Source organism: Muscardinus avellanarius (assembly GCF_963383645.1).
Source record: "Muscardinus avellanarius genome assembly, chromosome: 16".
NCBI classification, from domain to species: Eukaryota; Metazoa; Chordata; class Mammalia; order Rodentia; family Gliridae; genus Muscardinus; species Muscardinus avellanarius.
This window is the reverse complement of record NC_137802.1, coordinates 73,285,499-73,312,480: the sequence shown is the minus strand read 5'-3', so window position 1 is coordinate 73,312,480 and position 26,982 is coordinate 73,285,499. Positions and strand designations below refer to the sequence as shown.

At 59.9% G+C, this 26,982-nt stretch overlaps 1 protein-coding gene across 1 annotated transcript; it reads left to right on the top strand.

The window, feature by feature from the left end:
- Positions 1–1,157: 1,157 nt before the first annotated feature.
- CEP131 (centrosomal protein 131) lies at positions 1,158–26,004 on the top strand (the record flags this gene model as incomplete). The annotated part of the gene is made up of 25 exons (XM_080712623.1): positions 1,158–1,334; positions 8,338–8,432; positions 12,624–12,723; positions 12,881–13,002; positions 13,697–13,810; positions 15,461–15,619; positions 17,708–17,831; positions 18,189–18,302; positions 18,486–18,645; positions 19,005–19,099; positions 19,522–19,689; positions 20,026–20,199; positions 20,643–20,768; positions 20,933–21,058; positions 21,790–21,906; positions 22,556–22,658; positions 22,980–23,181; positions 23,482–23,589; positions 23,665–23,782; positions 23,882–23,956; positions 24,583–24,725; positions 24,832–25,009; positions 25,080–25,243; positions 25,787–25,847; positions 25,930–26,004. The coding sequence occupies 25 exons, from the start codon at positions 1,158–1,160 to the stop codon at positions 26,002–26,004; spliced, it is 3,198 nt and encodes a 1,065-aa protein (XP_080568749.1).
- Positions 26,005–26,982: the final 978 nt, after the last annotated feature.

The window sequence follows — 26,982 nt, the reverse complement described above, 5'->3', positions numbered from 1 at the left end:
TGGACACAGAGGGCATGGCCCATGGTGGCTGTATGCCCTTGGCCCACAAGACTGGTAGCAGGGAGCTGCTATTCACTTTTAACACTGACCTGTGCCCCCAGTCCCAGCACCCCTCCCTGGGCCAGGTGCTGGGGTGTAGTCGCTGCCCTTTCAGTCACACCGGGGAGAGTGGACATGGCAGGCGCCGTGGAGATGGGATGGGGAGGCAGAGGGACCAGCAGGTGTGGAGGTGTGCTGGGCTGGGCAGGCGGGCTGCCTGCGGAGCAGCAGGGAGGCCTGGCTAAAGCAGAGAGGGCATCACAGAGCCAGGGACAGACCTATGGGTGTTAGATGTTTGCCCCCCCCCCATTCCTGGAAAGAAGTTTCCATCAGGGGCATAATGCAAGCTGAGCGTGGTCCAGAAATATTCAGGTGTGTGTGAGGATGGGCTGGGGCCAGGCAGAGGCAGGAAGAGGGGCCTTCGCAGGTGTCTGGGCTGGAGCTGTAGTGTGGAGGAGCCGGGAGATGGGCCCCTCAGGTGAGAGGGTGGATGGAGGGGAGAGGCAGCCTGTGATTCTCTGGAGACAAGGAGGGCGGCTGGCACCTGGAGGGCTGTCAGGGGAACCAGAAGTAAGAAAGCAGTTGCCACATCCCAGGAACTCAAGCTGTGGCCCAAGGGCCAGTGGCCAGATAAGCGTGGGGGCCCTGGGTTTATTGACCGCAGCACTTCTGAGTCCAGATCCGGCTGGGGCGGCTTGGGGCTATTGAGCGCTCACCCAGCGCCAGGCTGGCCATACCTTGTCACAATCTCCTGACAACCCATGAAGGGGTGCTGTTGACAAGAGGAAAGCGGCTCTGGCAGGTGGGCGCCTTGTTCAGAGTTAGAGGCTGGGTCAAATGGTAGAGCCAGGCTCATGCCACGATACCTGCCGCCCAGGCTACTCTCCAGGGCAGGCCCCAGGCCCTGCCTCTGCGCCTGCCTCCCCCTCGCGTTCTAGTTGAGGGCCCCCCGCCAAGAGGAGGGCTTGTAGCAGGTGGCAGCTTCCGGAAACATGATGGCCGGTGGACCCAGGCCCCCTGCACTGGGCGGCACTGCCACAGGTGGGGTTTGGGGCTGCAGCTCCTCCGGGGCCTCTCGTGACACCCCTCTTTCCTTCCTAAGGCCCAGTGCATCCACCATGAAAGGCTCACGGGTCGTCAGCGGTGCCCCCGAGGGCAGCCCCGAAGCTGCGGACCTGAGTCTGACTGGCCTCCCTCCACCCATGTCCCGGCGCCCCAGCAGCGCCTCCACCACCAAATCCATCATCCGCTCCGTGTCTGTGGCCACCGGCAGCGTGCCAAGGAGGAAGGCGCTGGTGAGTGTAGAGGCAGGCCCTGCCCCTGGAAGGTCATCATGGGGCATCTGGCCCCTGGAAGTTGGCCCACAAGGAGGTCGAGGCCTGAGGCAGAGCCCACCTTCCAGCACCGGGCCCTGTCCTCCTGTGCTGCCCTTGGGATTTGTTCGGATCCTTATGGGGCTGAGCTGTGAGGAGTCCTTGGAGAAGCCTGGGTGCGCTCACGAGGGTGGGGAGGGATTACTGCCTTTCCCCTCCTGACACCAGGCAGGAGGTGGGGAACTGTCACTGCAGATCAGGATCCCAGGAGGGTCTGGACTTGAGGCTGCCGGGCCCAGGCTCAAGGCAGGGCAGAGGGAGGGCTGGAGCGCTCCATGGGGACCAGGGCTGGCCTCAGTGTGGCCCGCGCTTCTAGAACAGGAGGGGCCTGGGTGCTGCACCCGAGGTGGGCCCATGAGGAAATGTAAGCGAAGTAGAGAGCAGTCATGGTGGGGCCGGCGGCCAAGAGCTCCCTGTAGAGCCCGGCGCCCTGGGCACGCCTGCAACCGGTACTCAGGAGCTAAGACAGAAGGATCACAAGTTCACGGCCAGCCTCCGCTACTTAGTGAGGCCCTCTGCAACTCAGTGAGACCTTGCTTCAAAATAAAGAATTAAAAAATAGGGTTGGAAGCCGGGCATGGTGGCGCACGCTTGTAATCCCAGCATTTGGGAGGCTGAGACAGGAGGATCGGGGTTTGCAGACAGCCTCAGCTACTTAGTGAGGCCCTCTGCAACTCAGTGAGACCCTGTTTCAAAATAAAGAATAAAAAATTGGGCAGGGAACGTAGTTCAGAGGTCCGATGCCTCTGGGTTCTATTCCCAGACCTGCAAAAAAAAAAAAAAAATAATAATAATAATAGGGTTGGGGGGATCTGGGCGTGGTGGTGCATACTTGTAATCCCAGTACTTGGGAGCCTGAGGTAGGAGGACCACAGGTTTGCAGACGGGCTCAGCTACTTATTGAGGTCCTCTGCAACTTAATGAGACCCTGTTTCAAAAATAAAGAATAGCCGGGCGTGGTGGCGCACGCTTGTAATCCCCGCGCTTGGGAGGCAGAGACAGGAGGATCGCGCAGGTTCAAAGCCAGCCACGCGCGCTGGCTTAGGAGACCCTGTTTCCAAATAAAAATGTAAAAATAGGTCTGGGAGTGTAGCCCGGAGGTAGAAGGGCTTCCAGGAACCCCAGTACCACCAAAAAAAAAAAAAAAAAAATAGGGCTGAAAGCCGGGTATGGCGACGCATGCTTGTAATCCCCAGGCTTGGGAGGCTGAGACAGAAAGATCGCGTAGATTCGAAGCCAGCCTCTGCTGGCTTAAGAGACCCTGTTTCCAAATAAAATATAAAATAGGTCTGGGAGTGTAGCCTGGAGGTAGAAGGCCCCTGGGTTCTAAAAAAAAAAAAAAAAAAAAATAGGGCTGAGGGTGTAGCTTGGAGGTAGAATGCCCCTGGATTCAATCCTCAGCACTGCAAAAGGTAAAAAAAGGAATTCCCTGATGAGTCTAGGCTGCAGTTCCCCTGTGGATAAAAGGCTCACTCCTCCCTTCTCCCTAATAAAGCCATTCCCGTGTCCAGTGGGGTCCAACTTCTGGTGTCTGAGCTGAGTTTTGGGGTGAGAACAGCTGACTAGTAAATAAGTTCCCAAAGCCTAGGAGGGTGGAGCTAGAACCCAGGATCCTTACGGCTCACCTGTAGTGGACATGCCCAGTACACACTGCGCTGCGCTGCGCAGCAGAGGGATGGCCAGCTCTGGCTAGGGTGTCCCTGACACCTGCTGCCCTCCATAGCCCCAGCCTTGCTCCTGAGCCCCTGGACCCCCGCCCTGTGGCCCTTCCCTCTCACTGCCCCTGACGCCCTGGGGGGCATGGCCAGGGACGAGGCAGTGATAGTGTAGGTACACTGCACAGAGATGTTGTACAGGTGCTGGCCTCGGGGTGCACTGGCCACCCACCCGCTGCTCCCGGCCCTCCTGCTGGAAACCTGTTCCCACGTGCCCGTTCAAAGCCAAAGCGAGGCCTATGCCTGCCGAGCCTTTCCCTAGGCTGGCACTGCTGCCCTCCGCAGTGCTGAGTAGGGGAGGTTAACAAGTCTGCTCCTTAGCGAAATGTTCCAGCTGTTCATTTCTGTAAGTCACAGCTCCCTCTGAGGCGGCCCCACCCCTGGCATAGCTGGCAGGGGCTCAGATGTTGGTGAAAGAGCGACCCACCCCGCCAGGAGCTGTTCTGGGCAGTCCCCGTCTTCTGGGCCGCCCCTTCTGACTGCCGCTTGGTCTTGCTGGGATTTGAGAAGGGCGTTTGTGCTAGGTCATGGCTTCTCTCCTGACACAGGGCTTCAGGGGGCGCTGGCCCCTGGCTGGGGGCCATGTGCAAAGACCTCCTCGATCCGGAACCCTCTGTCCCAAGATTCCATGTCTGAACATGAGCTGCTGCCCCTGTTGGTCTCCTGATTGAGGTGACATCAGTACCAGCCCTAGGGGGTCGTCCTACCCAAGCTGTGTGCCTACCTGCCGTCTTCACCCTCTGAATCACTCACCCCAGTTCCCTTTCCTGTAAAGAAATGAGGCCTTTAAATTCCAACATTCTAGCCGGGCGTGGTGGGCACACTTGTAATCCCAGCATTCGGGAGGCTGAGACCTGGAGGATCGTGGTTCGCGGACAGCCTCAGCTACTTAGTGAGGCCTTCTGCAACTCAGTGAGACCCGGTTTCAAAATAAAGAATAAGAAATAGGGCAGGGGGTGTAGCTCGGAGGTCAAATGTCCCTGGGTTCTGTCCCCAGACCCGCAAAAAACAACAACAACAACAAAAAAAACAAAATAAAGAATAAAAAATAGGGCTGGGGTGCAGCTCAGAGGTAGAACGCCTCTGATCTTAATTCCTAGTACCGCAAAACAAAACAAAACAGAAAGGCAGGTATTGCCAAATTACTCTCAATAAAGATGGTCATCCCGGGGCTGGGATGTAGCTTAGTGATGTAGGACTTGTCTAGTATGCGGGTTTCATCCCTAGCACTAGAAAAAAGAAAGAAGAAGAAGACAGCTCATTGTCCTGATTTACGCTCATCCATAGCAACGGGCGGTGTGGCTCTCCCAGCCCCTGCACGGCACACCAGCAAACTTTCAGGTCTTTACTAATTTTTTTAAATAATTTTTTTTTTTTTTTTTTTTTTTTTTTTTGTGGTGCTAGGGATGGAAACCAGGGGCATTCTACCTCAGAGCTACCCCTCCCAGCCTGATTTTATTTTTTATTTGGAAACAGGGTCTCACTAAATTGCTGAGCTGGCTTCGAACCTGCCATCCTCCCAAGTACTGGGATCACAGGCATGCACCACCACATCTGGCTGATTGTATTTTTTTTTTTTAAGTACCGGGGAACCCAGGATCATTCTACCTTCAAGGTACACCCCCAGCCCTATTTTTTATTCTTTATTTTGGAAACGGGGTCTCATAGAGTTGCAGAGGGCCTCCCTAAGTAGCTAAGGTTGGCCGCAATTGTACTGTTTTTTAAAATAAGCTTTTCTTTTTTTTTTTTTTTTTTTTGGTGGTACTGGGGTTCCTGGAAGCCCTCCTTCCTCCGGGCTAAACTCCCAGACCTATATTTTATATTTTTGAAACAGGGTCTCTTACGCCAGCACGGCTGGCTTCGAACCTGCGCGATCCTCCTGTCTCCGCCTCCCAAGCGCGGGGATTACAAGCGTGCGCCACCACGCCCAGCAAAAATAAGCTTTTCGAATGAGAGCAGTTTTAGGTTCAGAGAAAAGCTGGAAGGACAGCCATTTCCATACACTCTGCGCCCAGGTTTCTGTGGCCAGGGCGCTGCGCTGGTGTGGACATTCGCACAGCTGCTGAGCCAGCCCTGATGCTTTATCATTAGCTGGAGTCCACACACTGGTCACAGCTCCACAATTTTTACCTAATACCCATCTTTAGCCCAGGATCACACCTGACATGTAGTCCTCTCGGTCTCCTCTGAGCTGTGACTTTCCCAGACGCCCCTGTCTCTGATGACCTTCATGGCTGTGAGCAGCGCAGGTCAGGTGTTTTTTTTTGTGTGTGTGGTACTGGGGATTGAGCCCAGGAGCATTCTACCTCCAAGCTATACCCCAGCCCTATTTTTTTTTTCTTTTTATTTGGAAACAGGGTCTCACTAAGTTGCAGAGTGCCTCACCAAGTAGCCGAGGCTGTCCGTGAACTTGTGATCCTCCTGTCTCAGCCTCCCAAGCGCTGGGGTTACAAGTGTGCACCACCACATCTGGCTAAGGTCAGGGGTTTTGTGTGTGGTCCCCTGTTGGGTCTTGTGATTAGATGGGGGTTGGGGAGGGTGAAGCCTGGAGCTGTGCGGGCCCCAGGACCTGTCAGGTGTCTGGCTGTGAAGTTCCCTGCCCCTTCCTTACTGTGTTCCCTGGACGAATGCAGCTGCTCCGGGGGGAGTTAGGCCCTCCCCGGGGGAAGAGCATCTGCGTCAACTGCGGATGCTCCCGTCGTGTCTAGTTTCCCCATTTGTAGGGCAGTTAGCAACATGGGCTTTGGCCTTGGGCCATAGCCCACCCCGCTTTGCCGCTCTAGCCCCTGGGAGTTCTTTCGGCTGGCTCCTGCGTCCTTGACATGACCCATCCTTTGGATTTTTTAGTGCCTCTTACTTTCTGGCCCTGAAGCTGCTCCCACCTTATCTGTGTGCCCTAGAATGGGCCGTTTCCCCCGGAGCCCTGGTGCCCAGGGTCTTCACTGGGCTGACTGCAGAGGCACGTGGATATCCTTGTGGCCAGCTTCAGTCCACAGTGCCCCCACAGAGGGACTGACGGCACCTTCGTGGTGTGCCTCAGACCTTGCACTGTAAGCCTCACCGCTGGATGACGGGAGCACTTTGACCAGGCAGAGTATTCCTGGGGCGTGGGGGTCACCTCCCTGAGGCCGAGGGCAAATGCCAGCGTGCTGTGCTCTGCGGGGCTGCGAGTGCCCTGCTGTGCAGGGGTCTGCTCTCCTCCATCAGGCCCCACCCACCTCGCCTCGGTGCCTCACTGGGTCCCTGTGCCTGCCCTTAGCCCTCCTCTTCCCCAGGGCCCAGTGCGCTCCACTCGGTATGCTCCACTCGGAGGAGCATGGGACTAAGCCCTGACGCCTCGTTTTTTCTCCAAGAGTAAAGACCTTCCCGTGGTCACCGCCCCTTCAGTTCCTGCCCCCACTCAGCTTCCTTCCCCAAAGCCCCTGGGTGCCGTGTCCACTCTGCCCCCTTGTGCCAGGCCTTCTGTGCTCTCTGGCGGCCTTTCCAGGCCAGTTGTGGGCCCTGAGTGTCCACCGCGCCTCAGCAGGGAGACTTGGAGTGCCACTGGGGCCGCATGTTAGACGGTCTTTAGTGGCCGACTGTTTGCAGCCCGGCCTGGGAAGTGTGGTCCTCTCCTGGAAGGTGGGCACTCTCACGCCTGTCTAGAGTCAGAGGCCGGCCTCCCTGTGACCTCTCTGGGAACGATTTTGTGGCGTGGGGAGCTGTCCAGGGCATATCAGCTGAGCGTGATTCCTAGTGTGTGACTGGCTTCCTGGTTTTGCTTTTGTCCTATTTTGGTTGGGTTGTTTATAACTTAAGGATTCAGATTTAAAAAATAGACCTGACCTGCGCTTGGGAGGCAGAGACAGGAGGATCGCACAGGTTTGAAGCTAGCCTCGGCTGGCTTAAGAGACCCTGTTTCCAAATAAAGGTCTGGGAGTGTAGCCCGGAGGTAGAAGGCCCCTGGGTTCCATCCCCAGTACCACCAAAAAAAAAAAAAAAAAACCTGAAAAGTTGGGCATGGTAGTGCACACTTGTAATCCCAGCATTCAGGAGGTGGAGACCAGAGGATCACATTCACAGACAGCCACAGTTATTTAGTGAGGCCCTCTGCAACTGAAACCCTGTTTCAAAAAATAAAAAGACTAAAAGAATAGGTCTGGGAGTGTAGCTCAGAGGTGGAATGCCCCTGGGTTTCATCCCCAGTACCACAAAAAAAAAAAAAAAAAAAAAAAAATCAACCTGTTTTCCTGGTCTCGAGTTCTCACTTTGTCCGGGTGGCACCGCTGTGGTTGATCTGATGGTGAGCTGTTGTGTGGCAGGGGAGCTAGGTCCCCAGGCTTTTCCCCACCAGATATTGAGCCCTTTTCCCAAAAATGTTTGAATTTAGAAGGTGTTTAAGCCTACAGAAAGTTGGAAAAGTAGTCTAAGCTCCACCCTCTCGCTGCTCCGCCCCCGACAGCTGGTGCTCTCTCCCCGCTCCGAGCCGTAATCCACCAGTGCCTCCCCACGGGCGACTCTCCCCACCGCCCTGGGGCCACTCTGCTGGCGCCCGTTCCCCACCGCTCACTTCCGCGTTCTCCACCTGGGCTCTGAGAGGGTCACACGGCCGCTCGTTGCCATGTCTCTTTGGGCTCCAGTTGACTGGCCAGCGGGGCCTGAGTGCCACGAGGTGCCCGGCCCAGCAGGTGCTTCCCACAGACTCCTGTGTGGAGCCCCCTGTGGCCTGGCTTCAGGCCTCTGCCTGCCCTCACCCCCCTCACCCCACACGGCCTCCTGCTATGCCAGGCTGTGCAGCTTGCTAGTCTGTCCCAGAGCCCTCGTCCTGGGCCCTGCTGTCTACAGTATCTGCAGGCAAGCTCAAGAATGCACCTGCACCCGCCCTCCTGGCAAGCCCACAGAGCTGCCCTTGGTGCTCTCTCCCTGCTGGACCGCAGCTCCCAGCCAGCTCACGCTGCCCCGGCCTTCCCACCTTGCGGGGGTGAAGGGCCTCTGCCTCCTGCAGGAGGGTGAGGCTCTCAGAGGTCAGGGCTCGCCCCCGCCCAGCACCCACCTGCCCCTCTCGTCCTGTCCATCTGCCGCCTTTACCATCCCCTAGCCCAACCCTGACCTTCACCCCAAGATCACTCTGTTCTCCACCTCAGTTTCTCCAGAGCCAGGTCTGGTGCTGAGCAAGCTGGCACATGTCTTGAGACCTTGGCCACTGCATGGACTTTTCTCCCTTTCTGTAGGAGGCCACAGGGCCTGGAGGACCCCGGGCCATCAACAACCTTCGAAGATCTAACAGCGCCACGCAGGTCAACCAGCCGTGGACCGGGTCTCCAAGGTAACCCCCGCGCCCTCGGTGGCCTTGCTCCCTTGCGTTCCCTGGCCTGCTCCTTCCCCGTCTCGGCCCTTTTTCCAGCCTTGTCTGTGGCACCTTGCTGGGCAGTGGGGCGGGGGGACCTTCACCGTGCCTGGTCCTCATGTCCCACCGCTCCTGAGCTCAGCAGCTGTCCTTTGTGTCGGCACGGACACTGCGGCTGGGTCCTCGAGGCAGATCCCCCACCTGCAGCTTCTGCCTCTGGGCTGGATGCCTGGTGCCTTCCACTGCAGGACTCCAGCCGCAGCTTGTCCACTGCCCCTGCTGTCGGACCCCGCTGTCTGCAGAGGTAGCAGCTTTGGGGCAGTTCTGAGTCTTCCCTGTGAGGCCTGTGCCTGTTCTCACCCAGTAAGACTGCAGCTATTTCAGAGGCTCCAGAAAGCTGGCTGGGGGGAGCTGCTGCGGGCCCCAGTGCAGCATGGGAGGCCCCGGGCAGCAGAGCCAGCGGCCCCTGCAGAGCGGATGCCCGCTCTGGCTGACATGCCCTGACTCCCTTCCCACACACGCTGTCCCCAAGTGGGCAGTGCTCCTCAGGGCTACAGCGCTGTAAGTTCTGGGCCAGCCAGGGGCCAAGGAAGGGGTGGACTGTCCCCTGGAGGAGCTGGCAGTGCGGGGTCTGCCAAAGTGCGTTCAGGGAGCAGGGGTGGGCGCAGCCTGGCCAGGGACCCTCCCTGTGGACGTCACTGTGCCCTGGAGGGCGGCAGCGGCCACGCGTGCCTCAGTGCCGGAGGCGGTGTGGTGTGGTGTGGAGTCTGTGGCGTATGTGTTTGGTGTGTATGGTGTGCCCGTCTGTGTGTGTGCGTGTGCATGGTAGGAGACATATCTGTGTGGTGCGGGTGACAAGCGTGTCTGTGCATATCGTATGTATATGGTGTGTGCAGCGTGTCGTGTATTTCTGTGGTGTTATAAATGTGTGTTTGTGTGTGTGTGCGTCTGTGTCGTGTGGTGTGTATACAGCATGTGTGGTGCAGTCGTGCTATTTGTCATCAAGGATCTCCTCTGACACACTCAGCTTTTGGGCTTGAGGTGTATTTTAGGCTCCCTTTCTATCACGGTGACTGAAATACCTGACAAGATCAGCCCTTAAGGGGTGGGTTTATCTGGCCCACAGTTCCAGAGCTTCAGTCCGTGCTCGGCCAGCTCCAAGGCACAGAGAAAAAAGAGTGGGCGGCAGAGAAAAGCCACTCTCGGCTGATGGTGGCCAGGAGCAGAGATAGAAAGTAGCCAGGGACAGCTGCTGTCCTCCAGGACACGCCCAGTGGCCCTCCTGTCTGGTCATAACCCCTCTGAACCTTGCTGCTTTGGGAACGTGCTTTCAAAAGTGAGCTTCCAGAGGGCATCCCAAACCCAAATCAGAATATTTCACCCCCAACCCCCAAAAGCTCACGGCATCTCAGAACATGAAGCGTATTCAGTCCATCTCTAAGAATCCCCACGGCCCCAACAGTTCCAGCATTACTCAATAGCCCAAGTCCAGAGTCTCCTCTGAGATCCAGGCAGACTGTGAGCGCCTGTGAAAATAAAAAGCAAGCCGTATACTTTCAGTATGTAACGGCAAAGAGTAAGCATTTTCATTCCAAAATAGAGGATTCGGGCCATAGGAAGAGGGGCAGGAACCCAGGCCGAGACCCAGCAGGGCAAACATGGACTCCTGCGGCTCGGCATGCGGCGTCCGGCGCGCACGGCAGTGATGTGGTCTCTCAGGGTTTTGGCAGCTCTGCCCGCCCACTGGCTTTGCCAGTGCCACTGGTGTGGCTGCTCTATGCCTGGCTCCTCCGTTCACAGCCTGCAACCTTCCACGTTCCTGGCGGGTTATTCCTGGGGTCCCTGTTGAAGCTTCGGCCTCCCTCCACAGCCTTGCAGTCGCCCCTTCAGCGCCGCCACAGGGCTCTGGTCCCTTTCTGCGCTGTCAGGCCGCTCGGGCCTTCCTCTGAAGTCTGGGTGGAAGCTCCCGTGACCCTCAACTCCTGCGTTCCTTTAGAACCAGCACCACGTGAGCAGGCGGCAGCTGGGTCTCCTTGACCCGGCCGCAGCAGCCTCTGAATGTTTGAGCGGCTGACACAGTGAAATCAATCCGGGAGCAGCGTCCTCGTAGGCAACCCAGTGGGCGTCTCCGCAAAGAGACTTCTTCCCAACCTGTTTCTACAGCCTGCCGTGGGTGGAGTCTTGCTGATTCCTGACATGCCCTCCAGGCATCGTTTCTGTTTTCTCTGTGCAAAGGACTTCTCTTTAGTGGCCCTAATTTCTTCAGCAACCACAGTCTATGGCCCCGGTTTTACAAGGGCTTTTCCAGCCAATCAGGGTTTGAATCTCTCTGCTCTGCTTTTTGCTTCTGATTCCCGCAGTAAACCTAGGTAAAAGCCACCAGCAGTACCCCTGCCGCTGCCTCAGCATTCCCTCAGCAGGGAGAACTCGTTTATCACCTCCGAATTCAGCCGCACACAGTCTCGGGACATGGGGAAAATGCAGACAAGTTCTTTGTGAGAGTATAACGTGGCTGCTCTCTATTCCAGCTCCCTGTGACACCCTCTTTGCCGTCTGAAGCCTCACGGACAGTCTTCACTGCACTATTCCTATCAACATTCTGGTCCTCCAAGCTCCTGCCAGATTGCCCATTAAGCTCTGTTTACGACATCTTAGTGCATCTCCAGAGGTTTCCACGAATCAGTTCCAAAGTTTCCCAAACCATACAGTCATATGTAGATATAGTAGCACCCCCACTCCTGGCACCAGTCTCTATTTTAAGCTGCTTTCCCATCGCTGTGACCAAACGCCTGGCGGGAACAGCTTACAGGAGGAAGGGTTGATTGGCCTGTAGTTTGAAAGTTCAGTCCTTGGTCAGCCATCTCTGAGGCCAGAGCCATAGCAGCAGGGCACGTGGGAGAGAAACGCCACTCTCTGCTCTTGGCAGCCAGCAGCAGACACAGACAGACAGACAGACAGACAGGAAGTGGCCAGGGACAGACATTATCCTGCAGGCCTGCCCTGTGACTAACCTCCACCAGCCATGCCACACTTCTAAACTTTGCCTTGGAGACGTGCTTTTAAAACATGAGCTTTAGCTGGGCACTGTGCCACACGCTTGTACTCTAGTGCTTGGGAGGCTGAGACAGGAGGATCACAGGCTCACGGACAGCCTCAGCTACTTAGTGTGGCCCTCTGCAACCTAATAAGACTGTTTCAAAAGTAAAAGAATAAAGCCGGGCGTGGTGGCACACACATGTAATCCCAGCATTTGGGAGGCTGAAACAAAAGAATCACAGTTTGCAAACAGCCTCAGCTACTTAGAGAGGCCCTTTGCAACTCAGTGAGACCTCATTTCAAAATAAAGAATAAAAAATAGGGCTGGGTGTATAGCTCAGAGGTAGAATGCCCCTGGGGTCCATCCCTGGTAACACACACACACAAAGATACAATCCAGTCACTAGTTTTGTGTTTTGAGGGGATGGAACGCAGGGACTTGCGCATTCTAGGCAAGTGCCCTGCCACTGAGCTACCCGCAGCCCGATCCAGTGGTTTTTAGTACATTCCAAGAGTTGTGCACCCAGCACAGTCAAGTTTAGGCCGCTTTCATCACCCCAATCACCCCAGAGAAAACCCACATCCATGAACAGTCGCTTCCCATTTCCTCCCGCACCCCCATTGGCTCCGTCTGCCTTCCGTGGCTCTGCGCGCTCTGGGTGTTTCTGTGCCTGGGATCGGGAGACGCGTGGCCCGCCTCTGGCTCTCGTGAGCACCGGGCTCGGGGCTCACCGGCGCCGTAGTGTGTCAGAGCGCCCTTCCTTGTTTGGGTTGAACAATGCCTGCCACATGGGTAGGCCGCGTTTCCCGCCCAGAGCTTCTGTCCCTGAGCTGCAGGCCCATGCGGCTGTCCACAGGGCTGTGAGTGGCAGCCGCAGGTGACCGCGTGTTTAAGGACCCTTGGTCCTCAGCAGTCCAGGCTCAGTGACTGGTGAAGTTCACCGAGGACTCCCGACCCCAACCCCAGGCCTCGCCCCACCGAGGCCCCTCTGCCGGGCACAGCTGTTTTGAGCGGCGGTCTTAGGCACAGCATCCACCCTTCTTTCTTTCCCTCGCATCCTCTCTTAAAACATGGCCCTGTCTTCCCTCCTGGACTTGGCTTCTGACTGGACTTTGCTGCCCTCTCGTGGACAGGCCTGCGGAGCCTGCTGACTTCCTGACGCTGTTTGAGGGCAGCCCTGGTGGGAGAAGGAAGCAGGCGCCCAGCGAGAAGGGGGCCACGTGGAACGTCTTGGTGAGTCAGGCGGCATGGCCGCGAGTCCTGGCCGCCAGGGTCGCCTGCATCCCTTCCTTATCGTTGCTGCCGCCCTTGGCAGTCAGGGTCTCCCTGGTCTGTGGCTGAGGCAGGCAGACAGGCCTAGTGTCCGGGTGTGTGTTTGTGTGATCCACAGGATGACCAGCCCAGGGGCTTCGCCTTGCCAGCCAGTGCCCAGAGCTCCGGTGCCCTGGACTCCCCGGTGGGCCCACGGAGGAAGGAGTGCACCCTGGCACCCAGCTTCACTGCTAATAACAGGTACAGCCCTGCGGGTGCTGGGTCCCCTTGCCAGAGGCTCCCGGGGCACAGACTATTCATGGCCCGATTGGACTGCTTTGGGCTGGCTGGCCGGCTGGCTGGCTGGCTTTCTTTACCCAGGGCGGAGGCTGCACGGTGAGGTCTTGCTCATCAGGACTGTGGGCCTCTGCTTGCGTTGGGGCTGCACCGTGGCCGACAGCCCTGGGGCAGCCTCTCCCCCAGAAGTGCCAGCACTGGGCTTGCTCTCGGGTGCCAGCCAGGGTGCTCGCGCGGGACCGTGAGCAACTGGAAGGTCCACTAGATCTCGTGCTGTGAGGCCCCGTGAGGCTCCAGGAGCCACGTGAGCTGACGCCGGGGGCACCGCAGACCATGCATGTCCAGGAGCGATGGTTGAGTTGGCAGGGCACGGGGAGGCCTGCCGCTGGCCAGTGGCCTGGGCTTTGAGGGCCTGGAGAAGCCCCGAGAGGAAGCGGGCTCCAGGCCGCCTTCAAGCCAAGGAGGCAAATGTGGCCCCAGGGACACAGCAGCCCCTTGGGGCCCAGGGAAGGGCTTCTCTGTTGGGTGCAGGCTCTGGGGCCCCAGGATGTGGAGACCAGGCCACAGCAATTCCTGACTGCCCCTCATACCAGACGCCGGTGCCACCAGCGTTGTCGGTGGTCTGCTTGCCCATCTGACCTGCGCCCTGTCTCTGCAGGAGCAACAAGGCCGCTGTGGGCAACTGCGTCACCACCATGGTGCACAACAACTACACCCCCTCGGAGAAGGCACCGGCCCTCAAGAGCTCCAACCAGACAGCCCCCTCCCTCAAGTAAGGCCACCCACCCAGGAGGCCGTGGCCCAGGGCCCTGCCTCGCCTGGGCTGGCATACGGGCTCCAGGAACCCAGGGGCATTGTATCTCTGAGCCACACCCCCAACCCTATTTTTTTTCCCATTTATTTATTTTGGTGGTACTGGGGGTGGAACCAAGGGGCTTTTCTATCTCTGGGCTATATTCCCAGACCTATTTTATACTTTATTTGGAAACAGGGTCTCACTAAGTCGCTGAGAGCCTCACTAAGTACCTGAGGCTGGCTTTGAACCTGTGCGATCCTCCTGTCTCAGCCTCCCACGCGCGGGGATTACAAGTGTGCGCCACCACGCCCGGCTTCCTGTGGCTTTTGAGAATTTACTTTTGTTTTTCTTAAATGTAAAGAATGTTTGAGCTAGGCGTAATTCTAGTACTTGGGGGGCTGAGACGGGAGGATTACAGGTCAAATATTTAGTGAGGCCCTCTCCAATTTAGTGAGACCATGTTTCAAAATAAAGAATAAAAATAGGGCTGGGGTTTAACTTGGAGGTAGAATGCTCTGACTTCAATCCCCAGTACTGTAAAAGAAGAATGTCCAGTCAGGCATGGTGATGCATGCTTGTAATTTCAGTACTTGGGAAGCTGAGACAGGAGAATCTCAGATTCACAGCCAGTCTTAGCTACTTAGTGAGGCTCTCTGCAACTTAGTGAGAACCTGTTTCAAAATAAAGAATAAAAATAAGTCTGGTATGCTGGTGTGTAGCTTGGAGGTAGAATGCCTCTGGGTTCAATCCCCAGTACCACACACACATACACACACACACACACACACACACACACACACACACACACACACAGAGTTCAGAGTTGCATATGGTAGCACACACCGGTAACCCCAGTACTTGAGAGGCTGAGATGAGAGGATTGCAGGTTTGAGGCCAGCCTCAGAAAGTTGTGAGACTCTCATCAACCTAGCAAGACCCTATTTCAAAATTAAAATAGTGCTGGGGGCGTAGCTCAGAGATAAAATGCCCCAGGTTCAATCCCTAGCACCAAGATATGAACGGCATTCAGAGCATTGGTATGCATCCTACTACCTGGGGAGGCTGAGGTAGGAAGACCACAAGTTCAAAGCCAGCCTGGACAATTTAGCCAGACTTTTTCTCAAAATAAAAAAGGGTGGGGCTAGGCATGGTGGCGCAGGCTTGTAATCCCAGTACACGGGAGGCTGAGACAGGAGGATCGCAGGTTCATGGCCAGCCTCATCGACTTAAGCAAGACCCTGTTTCAAAATAAGAAACAAAATAGGGCTCAGGATTAGCTCAGAGGTAGAACACCCTGGCTCAACCTCCAGTACCAAATAAAACCAAAAAAGGGTTGGGGCTGAGCTGTCAGCGGGTGGCAGAGCCCTTGCCTGGCCTGTGTGAGGCCTGGGGTTCTGTCCTCTCTGCCACAAAATAGATAGGTAGGTGAGTGTGAAGGAAATGTGCCCAGGTGCCAGCTGACAGGGCCTTGGAGTGTGTAAAGGCGCTGAGGTTTGGCCAGGTGGAGCGGGGCGGGGCTGCTGCCCACAGGTCCCTGGGCTCAGACCCTGGACGGCCGGGGAATGCCAGGGGATGCCCTGGGCGGGCCGCTTCCCATGCCAGTGAGCTGGGCTTCTCTCCCATTAGCAACATCATCAAGGCAGCCACCAGCGACGGCAGCGAGGGCGGCAGCTTCGGGAAGGCCCGCAAGAACCTCTCCAGCAGCAACCAGGCCCGGGGCGCGCCCGGGGCGGCCGCCGCCAGCCTGCTCAGGAGGAAGGAGGTGACAGAGGAGGAGGCTGAGAGGTGAGCAGCCGGGCGGGGGTCTGAGGGCCTGGACTCCAGGGATGGGATTCCCACTTTAGAGTTGTTTTCAAATAGCGATGCTGCAGCCGAGCATGGTGGCGCGCGTTTGTAATCCCAGTAGTTGGGAGGCTGAGACAGGAGGACTGCCCCGGTTCAAAGCCAGCCTCGGCTACTTAGGCTTTCTGGGAGTATAGCCTGGAGGTAGAAAGCCCCTGGGTTCCGTCCCTAGTACCACAAGAAATAAGTACATAAATAAATAAATAAAATAGTGATGCTGAGCTTGGCGTGGTGGCGCACTCCTGTAATCCCAATACTTGGGAGGCTAGGACAGGAGGATTACAGGTTCCAAGTCAGCTTCAACCTCTCAGTTAAAAAGAAAAAGTCTGGGGGTGGAGCTCAGAGGTAGAACGCCCCTGGGCTCAGTCTTCAGCACCAAAAAAAAAAAAGTACTGCGGAAAAAAACTACACGTGGGATGGCTCCAGCTGTACCAAACACCAGGCAGAGACAACTGGAGGCAGAAGGTGAGCGATGGCCGCTGGGGTCAGCAGGTCAGGGATGCTCAGGTGTGGTGGGAACGTTCTAGAACTGGGTCGTGCTGATGGGTGCACAACTCTATGAGTTTGCTAAAACACCACTGAACTATATGCTGGGTGGATTTTTGTAATATGTAAATTACACTTCAGTAAAACTGTTGAGGAAGAAAACATTGAGGGGAAAGAAAACACAAAACTGTAAAGTGCACATGCACCCAGGCGCCTCTGCCCTGGAAGCGAGGGGCAGAGCTCTCTGCACGGGGATTACAAGCGTGTGTCCACACCCGCGCCAGCTGTTTTTTCTTTTTGTTTTTTGTTTATTTGTAGGGAGGGTCCTGGGGACTGAACCCAGGGTCATTCTACCACCAAGCTACACCCCTAGTGTTTTTTATTTTTTACTTTGAAACGGGCTTATTAGCCAGGCATGGTAGCGCATGCTTGTAATCCCAGCATTTGGGAGGCTGAGACAGGAGGATCATGGTTCATGGACAGCCCCAGCTGCTTAGACCATTTGTAACCCAGTAAGACCCCGTTTCAAAATAAAGAATAAAAATTAAAGAAACGGGCTCATGAAGTTGCTGAGACTGGCCTTGAACCTGCAATCCTTCTGTCTCAGCCTCCCAAGTACTGGTATTACAGGCATGCACCACTGTGCCTGGTCCCTTTATTTTTTTTATTTTAAGACAGAGTCTTCAAGGCTGGCATTGAACTTATGATCATCTTCCTGTTTTAGCCTCCTAAGTATTTTATTTTATTATTATTTTGGGGGGGGGTACTAGGGATTGAACCCATGGGCTTTCTATCTTCGAGCTACATTCCCAGCCCTATTTTATTTTTTATTTGGAAACAGGCTCTTGCTAAGTTGCTGAGGCTGACCTCAAACCTGTGATCCTCCTGTCTCAGCCTCCCAAGTACTAGCGTTACAGGTATATGCCAGCCATCACACCTGGCTACAATTTTTGTGTTTACTCAGCTTTGTTGAGTGTAATTATACAAACACAGTAAAATGCACCCAGTTTACAGATATATACAGTAGTGTCTACAGACGCAGCATCCAACCCCAGACCATTCCAGCACTCCCAGATTCCCAGAGCTCCTTTGCCTACCTCGTCCCAGGGACCCAAGTCAGGCCCCCAACCTCTTGGGCTTGCAGCGCCCTCTCTGGGATGCGCTGCAGCGCAGGCCGCGCCCGGCACACTGGTTGGTCGCTGCTCTTGGCTGTACGGCAGAGTCAGTCACCGGGTGTGCCTGTGTTCACTCTGTATGCAGCTGGTGGCCGTCTGAGTTATTTCCAGCCTTTGGCTTTTGTGCACACAGCTACCCGAGTCTGCAGATGGACGCTTGCCCGCCTGGGTAGCTTCCCGGGAAGGTAGGGCTGGTTCTAGTGGACAAGCCCAGAAGGGTCCTGGCAGGTCCCAGCCAGGTGAAGAGAGCTGTATGTGCAGCCACCAGCTCCGCTCTGCCTGGCTGGACGTTGGGTCAGTGGGTTTCTGCAGCAGCTGGAGGACACAGGGAGGACCAGGCTCCCTCTCATCCCGGCCCTGCTCGCTGCAGGTTTATCCACCAGGTGAACCAGGCTGCCATCACCATTCAGCGCTGGTACCGCCGCCAGATGCAGCGACGCCGAGCGGGAGCCTCAAGCCTGGAGCGCCTGCTGGCCTCCAAGCGTGAGGTCAGTGTGGACTCAGGAGCCCCAGCTCTCCCAGGGCGGGAGCAGAGCCCCTAGAAGAACAGTAGGCGGGCATCTTCTGGGACAACTGGAATTGATACCCGGAACTGCGGCCCACCCAGTCTTCTCGGGGACTGTGTTAGCAGACACCCTGCCGGGCTTCAGACTTGTATGCAGCACCGTCGCTCCTGCTGAGGGCCCCGGGGTGCGGGCTTTCCCTCCAGGGAGCAGAGGTGGCAGGTTCAGGGGCCCGGAGGGGCCTCGCCTCCCGCTGTCCCGTGGAGTCCATGGCCTGGGGTATTCGAGGGGTCCAGGGGCTCCATCAGTCCTCTGCATGGAGCCATGTGGCCTCGGCTTCCCTGGCAGGAGCGACAGCAGCTGGGCGGCAAGAACTTCCTGGACCTGCACCGACAGAAGGAGGCAGCGAGGAGGAAGGCGCGGGAGGAGAAGGCGCGCCAAGCCAGGCAGGCGGCCATTCAGGTGCCTGATGACCCAAGCAGGGTCCAGGGGCTCAGCCAGCCCGGAGCCCAAATTCAGGTGGCTCTGCTGCTGCCTGGGTCCCCAGGCCCCTGGACATGGGGCCTTGGCAGCTGGGCTGTGGGGGGCAGGGGCTGCCCTCTTGGGGGGCGTTGAGGGGGCTGTTTAGAACTGTTTCCCTGGCAGGAGCTGCAGCAGAAACGAGCCCAGAAGTCAGGCGAGTCTGTGCGTGGGCTCCCCAAGGAGAGTCGAGAGACCAGAGTACTGGCGCAGCCTCGGCACCCCCAGGAGCCACCCCTCACAGCTGACGGTGCCACCCGCCAGGCCCCCAAGACCAACAACACTGGTGAGCGGCTTTCGTCCACCTGGGTCCTGGGCAGCATAGGGCTGAGAAGGTCAGCCTCTCCCGGCATGCCCTTGGCCCTGTGCTGTGGCCCAGGTGGGTGACTGCAGCTGTGGAGTTGGGGCCTCTACCCACAGCACCCTGGCCCCACCCACCTCCACCCTCGCCAGCTCTCCTGTGGGGCTGGACTCTAGGGCACTCAGCCCTGGACACAGGACCGCAGAGTGTAGAGGCCCAGGGCCCCAACCTCACACCTCGGAGGGCGACCCCTGTGCTCCAAATCCGCACCCCCACAGCTGCTTCTTCCCAGACTCCTGAGGGGCAGGGGCCTGCGTGTGACGATGCTATGTTCTGTTGTGCAGGCACCAGTGTCCACCCTGAAGGCCCTGGGGAGCCCTGCCTGCCAGCCTCCGACTCGTCCCCAGAGCCCCAGCAGTCTCCCGAGAACAAGCTGCAGGTGCGGGCACGGCCAGCCCTTCTCTCCTTCCCAGACCTGGGCTTCGTGGGCCTGTCCTCTGCCCTGCCCCTCCCCAGCCGTGGGATCCCCAAGCCCTGCAAAGCCGCCAGGCGCTCTTGCTCTGATGCAAGAGCCCCATCTGGGGGGGGGGGTCTCAGAACTGCTTTGGAATCTGCGGGGATTTGCACATTTGCCCTGGGTAGGACCCTTTGTCCCTGTTCACAGAGGAGGAGCTGGAAGCTCAGAGTCCAGGGCACCAGGGTGCCCAGTGATGAGGCTGGCGGTGAGCCTGTCTTTTTACTGGAAAAGGTCTTGAACTGTGGCCCGGGTTGTAGAGGTGACTCCAAGACTCAGGCTGGGCTCAGGCAGCCTTGGGAGGTACAGTGAGGCCCCGGCAGTGTCTACTGCAGGACATCTTCTAGGACGTGGCCGGCAAGGACACGGAGACGGTGAGCCCTCCCAGGAACAGGGCCGAGCCCAGGGCGACCCTGGAAGAGCTGCTGGACACGCTGAGGCTGCTGGAGGAGGAGCCCGAGCCTCTGCCCCGCCCCAGAGCCTATCACAAGGACAGATATGCCTGGACGGATGAGGTGACTGTCGCCCACACGACCCAGCCTGGGTACCACGCCGCAAGTGAACCCTGCGGGTCTGGGAAAGCAGGGGCCATCGGCTCCTGGGTTTAACTGAGACCCTAACAAGGAACAGAGGGGCCTTGCTGTCCCCGTTCCCCCGTCCTGTCTAGGCTCCCTGAGTTAGGACGTGGGATAGCCCGTGGCAGTGCCGCTCCCTGGCAGCGGTGGTATTCATGCCAGCCCGGGACGGCTGCAGAGGCCCCAAGCCAGGCCCTGTGCCTCCCTCCCCTGCCCTGAGGGACCCCGGCACCTGGGCTGCCCTACAGCACCCAATGCCAGCCCTGCCTGCAGGAGGACAACGCCAGCTCCCTGACGGCTGACAACCTGGAGAGATTTGGGAAGCTCGGTGCGCCCTGCGGGCCCCCAGAGGACGGGACGCTGCTGTCGGAGGCCAAGCTGCAGAGCATCATGAGCTTCCTAGATGAGATGGAGAAGTCGGGGCAGGGCCGGCCGGCCGCCCTGCGCGAGGTGGGCGCGCCAGGCCACGCGGCGGCCCTGCTGGACACTGTCCAGGCAGGCTTGTTCCACCCTGCACTCCTCTGGCGGGCCACTTCAAGCCTGCTGTCCCTGGGCCCTGGTGCCCCTGGCTGGGTCAGTCCTGAGTACACACCAGGGCTGGGCAGGGCGAGTGGTAGTGAGTTTTATGATGGAGACAGAAAGGTCGAAGTGGACATCACATACCTGTGGCCTCTGAACAGGCCGCAGCCCTCATTCCCATGAACTAAATACTGAACCGGCCTCGAGGTGCTGGGGGTGAGCAGTCACCCGCCATCCCTTCTGACTTGGCCTCGTGTGCAGCTGCTCCTCCCTCTGAGCAGAGCTGCATGGGAGGGGATGCAAGGGGTCCCCGCGGGACCCCATGCCCAGGTAAGCGGTAGGCAGCGGGCCGGTGGCCTATGCCATGTCTGCAGGGGCTGCTGCCAGAGGCGGGGCGGGGCCGCCCGGAGCTGGAGACCCAGGGGAGCATGTCCATGATGCGGCTGAAGCTGGAGGTGGAGGAGAAGAAACAGGCCATGGTGCTGCTGCAGAGGGCGCTGGTAAGGCCCCGCCACTGCCCCAAGCCAGCACCCTGCCCGAGGCCAGCCGCTGCTTTCCCCCTGAAGCCTCGGCCTTCTCCCCTCGGCCATCAGCGCCCAGACAGGTCACCTGGGCCTTCTCCCCCAAGGCCATCAGCATCTCCCTCCCGTCCTGACCCCTGCAGGCGCAGCAGCGAGACCTCACTGTCCGGCGGGTCAAGGAGACGGAGAAGGAGCTGAGCCGGCAGCTGCAGCAGCAGAAGGACCACTATGAGGCCACCATCCAGCGGCACCTCTCCTTCATCGACCAGGTGACGCCACCCAGAGGCCTGTGGGGCCGGGGCGTCAGGGACGGGCCAGGCTCCAGACCCAGCGCGGGTCTCACAGAAACTTCCAGAGCTGGCGCCCTCCCTGGTGCCACTACCTCTGTTGGAGTGTGGTGCTGACCATAGGAGCGGCCTGTCCTCTGACAGGCCCGGGATGTCAGGTGGCAGGGGCTGGGCGGTTCTGGGCTGGCTGGCCCCGTGCGAGTTGTCTGGACACACACCTCAGACTCCCTTGATGTGCCTGGGATGACTCCTGGTCCCTGGGGGCTGCAGGGCAGCCAGAGAGCCTTCCAGGCTGCCCTCCGCTTGGCTGCAGCCCCGGTTAGACTTGTTCCGGAGAGCACCTAGGCCTGGAGCCGGGGGGAGAGGTGGTGGCCTCTGGGTGGTCATCTTAGGTGTGTCCCACCCGGGATATGGCCTGAGTGAGGCCGATGGAGCCCCAAGGAGCTTCATGGACACACCTTGGCAGGCAGGCCCTCCTTCAGGGCTAGGTGACCAGGGACCTGGACTGTCCCGTGTGGTCGCAGCAGGAGGGCGAGGCCACCGTCCCCACAGAGCCTCTCTAATATCCGCCAAGCCCTCCGGGTTGAGGCCGGCGGCAGCTGCTGCCCCGTGTCCGCACAGAGCAAGGCCGGGCAGCCCTGGGAGAAGACACCACCAGGCAGGTGTCTGGCGGTGTCTAGCACAGAGCCTCACGCCCGCCCGCCTGCCCGCAGCTGATCGAAGACAAGAAGGTCCTGAGTGAGAAGTGCGAGGCGGTGGTGGCCCAGCTCAGGCAGGGGGACCAGCGGCTCCGGGAGCGGGTGGCCCAGGTGCAGGAGCAGCACGAGCTGGTGAGCCCGGCGACATGGCGGGCTTTGCTCGGCCACCAGAGCAGGGCATGGAAGGGCCTCGGCCCTAGCCTGGGTGTCAGGTCATGCGGGGGTGACCAGTAGGTCACGGGGACACCACAGCTGCCCTGAGGATGTTGATTAGCCAGGGCGGAGGGCTGTTCCCTGCACCAAGCTCTGCCCGCAGCCTTGAGCTGCTCCTGCGTGTTCGTGGGCCTGGGCCCTGAGGGGTGAGGTGAGGGGTTCACCCCGGTGCCTGCCTGGCCCTTCCCCAGGCCAGTGGCCATGGGCCAGCAGCCTGAGGCCAGCCCTCCCAGCCTGGCTCCCCGGTTCTCAGGGCCTGCTTGGCTTCCCTGCTGAATGGGGCCAGGACTCCTAACTCCCTCCCGTCCATCTGGCAGGAGCTGGTTAACAGCCCCCCCGCCCCCTCAGCCTGCACTTCCTACGGGCATGGGTTTAAGTTTCTATACCCACCCCAACCTGAGCTGAGACCTGGGTGGGGTGGACCCCAGCGTCCATGCTGGCAGTGAGGGTCGGGCCACCACCACGCGGGCCCTGGGGTGTGCGGCAGGGGTGTGGCCCTGGCCCTGAAGGGGTGAGAGCGGGATGTCGGGCGTGTCTGTGCTTCCCACCCCTGTGGTCTTGCTTGTAGGAGATTAAGAAGCTAAAAGAACTAATGAGCGCCGCGGAGAAAGTGCGCAGGGAGAAGTGGATCAACGAGAAAACCAAGAAGGTCAAGGAGCTCACGGTCAGAGGTGGGCCGCGTGGGCTCCGCCGCTTGGGCAGGCCGGGCGCGCACAGCTCGGGTTGCTGGCCTGCGGAGATGGCGGGGCGGAGGGAGTGGGGCTGAGGACCCCTCGCATGTGGGGAGCGCCCCGGCCTGGCCTCTTGCTGGGTCCCCTTCCTCCTGGATCCTGACACCCCCTGGGAGGCCCAGTGTTAGAGCACGTGGGGCACAGGTGCTGCGGCCGGGAGAGGCACAGTGGGGCTGCAGGCTCTGGGCGGCTCCCTGAGGAGCGCGTCCAGCAGCTCTGCCTCTTCCCTGCCCGTGGGGCTCGGCTGGTGCCCCACCATAGGCCTGGAGCCCGAGATCCAGAAGCTCATCGCCAAGCACAAGCAGGAGGTGCGGCGGCTCAGGGGCCTGCACGAGGCGGAGCTGCTGCAGCGTGATGAGCAGGCCGCCCAGCGCTACCTGCGTCAGGCCCAGGAGCTGCGGGAGCACCTGGAGCGGGAGAAGGAGGCGCTGGGCCAGCAGGAGCGCGAGCGCGCCCAGCAGCGGTGGGTGTCCTGCTTCCGGGCTGCCGGGGCCGGGGCCGGCTGGGGTGCCTGAACAGCACTGGCGGGCTCTCCCGAGACTAGACGCAGACTTCCACAGCTGCCCCAGGCCCCCCCGACGCTTCGGCGTGGTGGGTCAGTGACGGCAGAGGGCTCGCGGCCCGGCCTCGCCGACCTGGGCAGTGGCTGTGATGGCGTGGATCGCCGGGGCCGGCGCGCAGGGAGCGGGCCTATCGTGGCCTGTGGCGGGCCCTGCCATGGCAGCGCGGGCATCGCCCAGCGAGCTGGCCCACCACCCCGCAGGTTCGAGCAGCACCTGGAGCAGGAGCAGCGGACCTTGGAGCAGCAGCGGCGACGGCTGTACAACGAGGTGGCCGAGGAGCGGGAGCGGCTGGGCCAGCAGGCCGCCAGGTGCCTTGCCTTCCAACGCGACCCGGCCTGGGCCAGCCCCACTGGGAGCCCGCCCACTGACCCCCGCCTTTGCAGGCAGCGGGCGGAGCTGGACGAGCTGAGGCAGCAGCTGGAGGAGAGCAGCTCGGCGCTGACCCGGGCCCTGAGGGCCGAGCTGGAGAAGGGCAGGGAGGAGCAGGAGCGCCGGCATCAGGTGTCTGCCGTCCCCGGTGCACGGTGGAGCTCTGGGCCCTGCCTGACCGGGCTGGGTGGGCCCCGTACGGGGCTGGCTCTCATGCCCTGTCCCCTCCAGATGGAGCTGCAGGCCCTGAAGGACCAGCTGGAGGTGGAGAGGCAGGCATGGATGGCCAGTTGCGCCAAGAAGGAGGTGGGGCCTGGTGGGGGGCGGGTCCCAGTGGGATCCCCAGGAAGCCCCACTTCTGTATCACATCTGGCTGCTTTGGGGCATGATGGCTTACTCTGAGCGTGCGTGCCAACTTGTGCTGTGCTTATGTAGCTTCAGGAAGGCTAAGGCGTTGGAGTGAGGGCCTGGCCTGGGCAGGCCTGGGCAGACTTCTGAGAGGAGAGCGGACGCAGGTCTTTACTCCCCAGAAGCTGCCTGGCCTGGCCCAGGCCTAGGAGGATGGCCTTCCTTGGCCTCCAGTGTTTCCTTTTGGGATTGGCAGCCCCACTTACCCTCTGACCGCCCAGGCCCGTGGGCCACCCAAGCTGCCCCAGCCACAGAGCAAGTGGTCCTCTTTGGCCTCGCCTCTGGCATCGGGTTTCTGGGCAAGAGGAGTTTCATTCTGCTCTGATGGCCTCCTGGGCCAAGGGGCTGCCAGGCCCATTGCCCACCTGTGCCCACACTAGGTCCTGCTGAGTGGGGGGTGTGGGCAGGCAAGGTCTTGCCCCGTGAATCTGTGCATCCCGAGTGGCTGAGCATGAGGGAGCCCTCCCGCAGCCCCTGCCCATGGCCGCTCATCCTCCGCCCTCGCCCTCCCGGTGTCCCTGCAGGAGGCGTGGCTGCTAAACCGGGAACGTGAGCTGAAGGAGGAAATCCGGAAAGGCCGGGACCAGGAGATCGAGCTGGTCATCCACCGGCTGGAGGCCGACATGACTCTGGCCAAGGAGGAGAGCGAGAGGGCGGCCGAGAGCCGGTGAGGCCCACCCCGCCCTGCCCCGCAGAACGCCGCTCTGGCTCCCAGGAGAGGGCAGGGCCGGGACCATCGCTCTGCCACCTGCCCTCTGCCTCCCTCCCGCCAGCGTGAAGCGCATGCGTGATAAGTACGAGGCCGAGCTGTCGGAGCTAGAGCAGTCGGAACGCAGGCTTCAGGAGCGGTGCACGGAGCTGAAGGCGCAGCTCGGAGACGCCGAGGGGGAGAAGGGCCGGCTGCAGGCCCTGGTGAGGCAGAAGGAGCAGGAGCTGGAGGACGTGCGGGCGGTGAGTGGCCCGGCCCTCCCCTGCCCGGAGCCCCGCCACCGCGGCCTGCTCACCGCCTCCCCGCCACCAGGTGAACGTGCAGCTGTCGGGCGAGCGTGGCAGCCTGGCCCAGGTGGTCCGCCAGGAGTTTGCTGACCAACTGGCGGCCTCTGAGAAGGAGAGCCGGCAGCTCAAGGCCGAGCTGGCCGAGCTGCGAGCCCGCCAGCAGCTGGAGCTAGACGAGGTGCACCAGAGGTGGGTAGCTGGGGCTGCAGGGCTAGAGATGGGGTGGGGGTTGCAGGACCCAGCACCAAGCCAGAGAGCACTGCCGCCCAGCCAGAAGAGTCAGAACTAACCTCCCTCCCTCCCTCCCTCCCTCCAGGTAATGGGGCAGCCTGTGGGCAGGGGAGGCCCCACGCCCCAGTTACACCCGGTTCCCCTGCAGCACTCAGTCTCAGGGCATGCTGGGAACACCCCAGTGGGCTGGATCAGGCCAGGGCTGGAGGCCTGGGTGGAACAGCCTTTGTGTAGCAGTAGTGTGGCTGAGGGGGGACCGTGAGCCGCCAGGGGCCCTCTGCTTCTCCTGTCCTGCCTTGGCCCGAGGGGTGGTCACGCACTGCAGCACAGCACCCCAAGGGTGCTGTCCCAGGACCACTTGGGGTTCTGGCTCCCATGAAGGTAGTTTCCTTGTGCAGCGGCCCCGGTCAGCCTCGGGGGCCCATCCGCAGAGCCAGGACCTGAGGCTGACTAGGGCCCAGGGTTGGGGGCTGCACGGAAGCCCACCATGTGCTGCCACAGGGTGAAGACAGCCCTGGCGAGGAAAGAGGAGGCCGTGAACAGTCTGCGGAAACAGCACGAGGTGGGTCTGGGGCCCCTGCAGGGCCTGCCCGGAGTGGGCAGCCCTCCCCACCCTCCCAACTCTGGCGCCTGTCGTGTTGCAGGCCGCAGTGAGGCGGGCTGACCACCTGGAGGGGCTGCTGGAGCAGCAGAGGCGGCCACCCCCCAGTGCCAAGTGAAGATGGGCGGAGGTGATGCTGGGCCCAGTGGCTGGCGGCCGGGTGACACCCAGCGCCACGCAGAGCTGCGGGGTGCGGGGCGGGAGTGCGCCCTTCCCGCCCCTCCCGGAGCCCTGGCCTCAGGTACTTCAGCCAGAGCACGTGTGGCTGAGTTCACAGTAAAAGAGGTCGTTTCTTAGTGTTTGTGTCACCTTCCTCGTCCTTCTCTCCTGGGCTGGGTGGATGGGCGGGGCCATCAGGGTCCACGGTGTGGCCAGCTGTGGCTTTCTGTGGCCACACGACTGGCTCTGGCTCCCTCCCTCCTCTGGCCTGTCCAGGCTGATGAGATGGCGGGCAGCCAGCAGCCCCTCCGGCTCGTCCTGTCTGTCTTGCCCAGTGCCCCACACAGAATGCCCTCCTTGTTCCCAGCCTGGCCCGCAGGAGCCCCTAGAGGGTGCTCCGAGGCTCCATCCCAGCCCCCTGGGTGCACCCGGACTTCAGGTTACTGTGTGTCCCCGTGGCTGAAGACTCCAGGTGGTCCTGCCAGGAGACCCTGAGCCTCCTAGAATGGTGGGCTGGAGGGGCACCTGGAGGAGAGGGTGCTGGCCCACCCTCTTCCTGCAGCACACTTCAGAGTGAGGTGCTCTGCCCCGCCCTTAGCTCCAGCAGCTGCTTGGCCCTTTGCTTCGCCATGTCTGGGTCTGCTCTCAGTCTCCCAAGTGAGGGCCCAGCCGGGCGCATGGCTCTTCTGCCAAGTGCCATCTGCTGACCGAGTCCCTGTCCTGGTCACTCCTGGACACCATCCCCTCCCAGAGGACAGCTGGCTGGTCCCTGATCTCAGGCTGGGTGCTGCCCACCACAAGGTAGGGTCACCCCACACAGTGTGCAGGGTCAGGGCTGCACCCAGGACCTCCAGTGAGATTGGAAAAATGCCACCAAGTAGGACAGCCTGGGGCAAATGTGAATTCCCAGGCCCACACGCAAGGCAGGCGGGACACT